The sequence below is a fragment of the Bremia lactucae genome, linkage group LG12 (genome assembly GCF_004359215.1).
Source record: "Bremia lactucae strain SF5 linkage group LG12, whole genome shotgun sequence".
NCBI classification, from domain to species: Eukaryota; Oomycota; class Peronosporomycetes; order Peronosporales; family Peronosporaceae; genus Bremia; species Bremia lactucae.
Genome location: NC_090621.1, coordinates 1,429,676 through 1,435,850, shown reverse-complemented (window position 1 = coordinate 1,435,850; position 6,175 = coordinate 1,429,676). Strand labels below are relative to the sequence as shown.

Sequence of the window (6,175 nt, the reverse complement as noted above, 5' to 3'; positions counted from 1 at the left end):
ACGGATGACGCTAGGCGTGATCCTTCCTAATGTGAATGCACCACTAACGGGGAACTGCCGACTTGTACTGCTTCAGTACAAGTCCACTTCGCACTGCCTCAGTTCGAGTGGTGCCTCACGTCACTTCCCGTACACTAGTACGTGTAGAGGAAGACTCTCTTTAAAACACTTGCTTTAAAGAGAGTTCAAGATATCTGAACTAATACAAAATATGTAATAAAGTATAATCCGTCTCTCTCTTTGCGCGCGGCCAGCGCTGACTGGATCGCGGAGAAAGCAAATATAATGGTTTATATCTACCAATTGAAAAGCTTTATAGAATATTACCATGTAAAGTAATATTCTCCAATTATTATTTATCTGTTAGATAATAAATTCATGAACAGCCTTTAAATATAAATTTCATGTAACGATACACCCCGTTACATCGCCCCTTCCTTAAACGACAATCACTCTGATTGATATTGAGTAGAATGGTCACTATAAGACCACTTAACTGAAAATGATAAGCAATTGGTCATAATCATTATTTTTAATTCTATCGCATGGTTAACAAGTCCATGCGGTATGCAATAGTGCGGTGCCTTCGGCTGCGATTAAGCAGCCGCGGGCGACCATTATGGTCTCTTGCGGCAGACGTTTCGTCTGCCGTCGTATCGTCTTTCTCTCGCAACTCTAAATGCTGCGGGTGCACGTGGTAAGTCACCACGTGCGTGCGACCCCTCTTTGGAGGTCAACTATGAGTGCGAATCGGAGGAAATGGCCGACTCGGGGAGAGCAGAACAGTAGCCTGATCGTTGTCAGGTGGCTGACTATGCGCCTTCAAGTGAGGGGGCCCAATTGGATAGAATTGCTTATAGCATTCGCTGTAACATGTTCGATACCGACGATGAGGATGAGTCCTCATCGCCGGCATCGTCTCCCTTGCCGTCACCCGCACTTATCTGTGCGTGGTGATGACAATGGCGCAAGCCTTCGTAATGAAAGTTTTTGTGGTACCTCTGCTTCAGTGGGTACCACATAGGGGATAGTAGACACTAAAATGTTTCATCTTGCCTCTGAGAAAAAGCTGTGGCTTTGACCGAACGTCTAGTGAGTAGCTTGTCTGGAGAGACTACTCCTCACAATAAATACCCTTTATTTATTGCGACAACGCAACATGGCCTTGATTCCAGCGCGAAGAACTTTGGCGCTGAGGAAGATTTATATCTCGATGCTTTTCTTATGCATTGATGGTAATGTGCCAACAAAAGGCGAGATAAAAGCTCGTTTATGCAAGCCTGGAGCGCGTTTATTCGCAATGTCAAAGACATTAGACGCGAAGCCTGGCTTCAAAGACTTAACGCGATTCACATAAAGTTTGAGAAACGAACTCCAACCGGTGTAAGGTATAAATTGCATCGGCTGTCACGTGAGGCAGGACTTCCATGCCTCACGTGGGTTGATCCCTGCCCGTGTTGTGTTGACAACACGAAGCGAGTAAAAAAGGATATCTATTCCCTTTCTTCGCCCTAGGGAAGGGCTCGCATCTTTATCGAGATGCGCGATGCGATTGACGTATTGCAATTGATTTACACGCGCCAGAGGCGCGTGTTTTCCGATAGACCTTCTGATTCATCAGATTGATCTCGTCATACTGACGGTCGAGGCCCTCAACGTCAACAATCAGCTGGGAACGAGGCTCTTAGCTAATTTGTGAAGGTGGATAACCGCGCCAGCGAACAAGATAACTCGTTCGCTGCCCCTTCACATCACGAAGGTTTTAAATTCGTTTCACAAGGAAACGTTAACCACCGTGGGAATCCACCAGTGTTTGCGGCGGGGGAGAGAAAATAAGATCCGACCAATGTGTTGGCTCTAGAGTCGAAGATCGACAAACTCGATCACATCCTCCATGAATTGGAGGAGGGACTTTATCGCGAGCGCGGAAAGCGTCGTTCGTTGAAGCAGACGGTGCAGGCTCACTATGTCGAACGGATGAAAGACCGTTCGAAGAGTGCGTTCTCGATGTTGGAGTACGAACAAAAGTCCACATCGAACTGCCTCAGTGCGTGTGGTGCCTCACATGACGAGCTGTCGTCAGCTTATCGCGATTTCGAGGAATTTTGGATTCGGCATGAGAATTCTCGTGATCACAAGAATCTTTTAGGGATTCTTGAAAGGGGTCATCAGGTTTGTCCACGGAAGAAACCGCGTACTGGTGGTACAGGTGGAGCCGACTAACGTAAATTGTAGGATGCGTTCGCATCCCACGTGGCAATTGTATTCTGTACACATTGCCTCTGCGATGCAGTACATGGATGCGCCCAATGAACTTGGGTAGTAGTTTACTACTACCCACATTAGCGACTACATGCTTGGGTAAGTTAACCGTTGACAGTAGTACTTAATCATTAATTTCAAATGAAAGAACATTTGCTTTTCCATGTTTGTCTGCGTTCCGTTTCTGAGGGTCACGCTATTTCGGTTTCATATAAGGGGCTCTACTTGGACCCGAGCATTTGGCCAGTGGCCGGCTTTAAAGGTTTGTCTGAGCCGAGTCTTAACGACATCATACGACTAAAGCACATGGGTCGAGAAGCTTGAGTCTTAGGCTAAGATTCGGCACGTCCGGCCAAGTTGGACACACCAAACATCACTTTCGTCGCATCGTGATCGATACGTCGAGTTTTAAAGGCATCGTCTAATTTGACGAACCATCATGAAAGGATTCGCATTCGACTGCTTAAAACTAAGCGATTTCGATCCTTAAGCTTTCAGGTCGACGTGAATTTGTCGGCCCGGCAGCAGCACATAGATACTGCTGTATCAACAGCTTTAACTTATGAGTTCCCTGTCCTCTTAACAACTCTACGTGTTGAGAGCCTTACTGGTGAAGCACGGTTGTATTTCCTCGGGCTACGTCGAGAAAGTGTGGTATGAACACGGGGATAGATACATGCTGCTCGTATTTTTGAGAAGCAACAACATTGCGTGTGCGGCTGGCCCGCCTAAGACCAAGCTCATAGTTTGAACTCATACCATTCGAGGCCACTCAAGTGAGTGAACCTCTCGCACGTTGCGTGAAAGCCTTCTTATAGGGTTGGGAAGCTTCCTTCTTCTTCATCAAACATGCCCGTATTGGGTGGTACGTGTGTAGTCGTTGAACGGACCACGAAGTTGTACCAGGTGAACGGGGCACCTTTCGCTAGTACTGCTTCAGTACCAGCTAATCGGCACTGATAACAGTTAAGGTGAGGTGCATCTACATACTTCACGTACACGACGTGCTGAGGATGGTTAAATAGCTAAAAAGTTTTAGCTACTAACGATCGATACTATGAATGGTTTGTAAAGGGAAATAGTTAAAACTGTATCAACAGATTTTAGTTCCTATGCCTCGTACTTCTTATCTACTGACTTTGTTATGTTAATATGAAACTATGTAAAACGCACCTTGCACCACCCGATAGTGTCTGGTTACGATTGGCGGGGCTGATAATAACTTATATCAAACAATCGAAAGAGCTGTAGTCTTGCAGTCTTGTTGCGACAATATAACCATATACGGTAGTATTAAAATTGTTAATTTTAAAAAAGTTAAGTGATAAGAAAAATAAAAATCAATTAGTCCTAATAAGAAGTAATAGTTATCAAACGGATCACGTCGTTACGAGGTACAGTGTGATTTGCTGACTGACTAGTCGTCCAAAGGATTTGGCACATCCAGCCGCTATTGCCGAAAACTTAAATCTGTTTTAAAACCTTAATTTTGAAGTAAGAGATTTGTATTTACTCAGACATTCTGATTGAAATCGTGCCAAGCGCTTTTAGCAACTAATCTAAAAGTTGGCTATATGTTATCCTGAATTTCTGGTAAATTTATATGTTTTGGTAAATTTAGATATTTAATGGAGAAACATTGTCCAACTTACTTAACTGCTAAAAATATATGTCTTTACAAGTTTAATTTTTGCTTTTCGACGGAGGTTGTCCTGTGCAAAGTCAAGACACAAAAAGTGGTTATGAGGAGAATAGTTTAATGGAATGGTGTCAGCAACAAAAATTAAAGTCTATAATGAACCTAGAATTTCACATCATAGAAATTATTTGGAATAATTTCTATGATGTGAAATTCTTAAAGTCGATTAAGCGTGACGGCATTTCGTCGGACGAAAAAATCAATGCCGCATGCTCCAGAAGGGTTGTCGTCTTTGTGAAATTGCAGCTTATGAGCCTCCTTAAATCAGTATTCAGTTTTTTCTAACACCAGCATTTTCGTTTCAAATTGTAAGTAGCTTCGTACAAAAGCCGCGTAGTCATTTTTTGGTCATATTTCAGGTCTGGGGATGTGCCTATAATATGATGCCACGTTGAAGAAGACATTGTTCCATTTCTTATGAACACAAAAGAATCTGAAGTTTTAAATTGTTATAGGGCTTTTCGCTTCGAGGACATGCCTTTTTGAAGTGAAAGAGCCTCACATGGTTCATCAAGAGTAGGCGCTAAGTACGGCCTCACGCTGAATAATAAAGGCGAGCTTATAAGCTGCCTGGCACAAACTACCTTACCCGCAGAGATCAAGTTGTATAAACATCTTCTCTCGCCTGCAATTCACCTTAAGCGATTTATCCATTAAAATTTGGCAAAAATTGATAGAAGAATCGACGGTCTGATACCTGCTGAGGAATGCTGGGCTGATAAGATAATTAAAATTTTGACTGTCATTTGCATAACATTGGCCAGAGAGCTCGAGATATTTCATGACTCATAATTGATATAAGCGTCAAGTTTAAGAACGTACATCGCAAGGTTTTAATTAGCTAGTTATATCACTTAGTCAGCAGCTCCGTGACATCTCCTGTGGAACCACCATCAAGGATATCGTGGATAAAGTCCAGCGCGTGTGACACTCGAGCATAAAGATTATGCAGACTGTCGTTCTTGTTCGACGAGAGACTTGCGCTTCCCACGACGACATCCTTTACAATAAGGGGGCCACCCCAGTCTCCCACATTGATGCCCTTATTGGTTCCATTGCCGGCACAAATGAAGGATTTATCCACAATAGTGGACCAGATACGAGAGCACTGTTTATTCGTAATCACCTGGACATCCACCGCTCTAAGGACATTAGCATTCTCCCCGGTTTCCATTTCACCCCAGCCAAGAGCCGTCGCCATCACGCCAGGTCTATTGCTTGATCCATCGACGGCAGGCAATTTTGCCGGTTGTTGCGTAGATGGTGTCTCGAGCTTGAGGATAGCCACATCATATGCATAATCTAGTGTATCTGGGTTTAAAATATAGCGTGGGTGACGAAATGCCTCGACTGCGCGTATGGCTTCATAATTCCCTATACCGACGTTACTCCTAAACTTTGACCCAAGCGTGACATACACGTCTACGAGAGTATACTCCAAACAAAGTCCGGAAGTGAGAACAAACTGAGGGGCAATTAATGTGCCAGCACAGGTCAAGTTGCTTCGGACGCCGTCCGGATGGAGAGCAGCAATGTACGTGTATTTGTCGAGCTCTGCTATTGTACCCCCGAATATGCGTTCGTCAGGGTCGGTAAATGAGATGCAATTGACGAGGGCTGCAAATACTGCCGGGAGGAAAACGATATTCAGCTTCATTGTGCACTCGTAGGGCCGAAGGCCAGCGATCCCACTTCGTTTAGGGCCAGATGCGAGAATTTAATGGGAACTTTGATTACAATTGCACAGCGGCATCTATGCACGAGGAGGTTTCTATTCTACAAAGCAATTAATGATATCCAACAACTTTTTTTAAGTTAAATATAAAATAAACCTCACGACTTTTCTTAAGAAAATAAATGAATAAACAATATTCGCAAAATAAAATTGTTATTCCGACAGATACGAAAATAACATGTCTTGTGAACAAATCTATGAAATAAAAAATCTATTAGTAAAAATATGTGGATTATTACCAAAGCTCGTCCTGGATCTGAGCTAGCCAAAAGTCGCGATCCTCACTGGTGGAGTGGTAATGCCAAATAGCATCAACCCGAGGTAACTTTGCACCAGTCTACAGTTGAACAGCTTGCCAGTAATTGTTATTGACATGCAAAAGTGTTTTCACCTTTTCTTTTGCTAATGCAGTGTAAGGCAAGTACAACATATTATATTTTATTGATTTTGACTTAATATTCCCTATATTCCCAATGTCT

At 43.3% G+C, this 6,175-nt stretch overlaps 1 protein-coding gene across 1 annotated transcript; it reads right to left on the bottom strand.

Moving 5' to 3' along the window:
- Positions 1-4,811: 4,811 nt before the first annotated feature.
- Positions 4,812-5,618, bottom strand: CCR75_002706 (uncharacterized protein; the record flags this gene model as incomplete). Its single annotated transcript, XM_067960803.1, has 1 exon — positions 4,812-5,618. The coding sequence occupies one exon, from the start codon at positions 5,616-5,618 to the stop codon at positions 4,812-4,814; it is 807 nt and encodes a 268-aa protein (XP_067820694.1).
- Between the last annotated feature and the right edge of the window lie 557 nt (positions 5,619-6,175).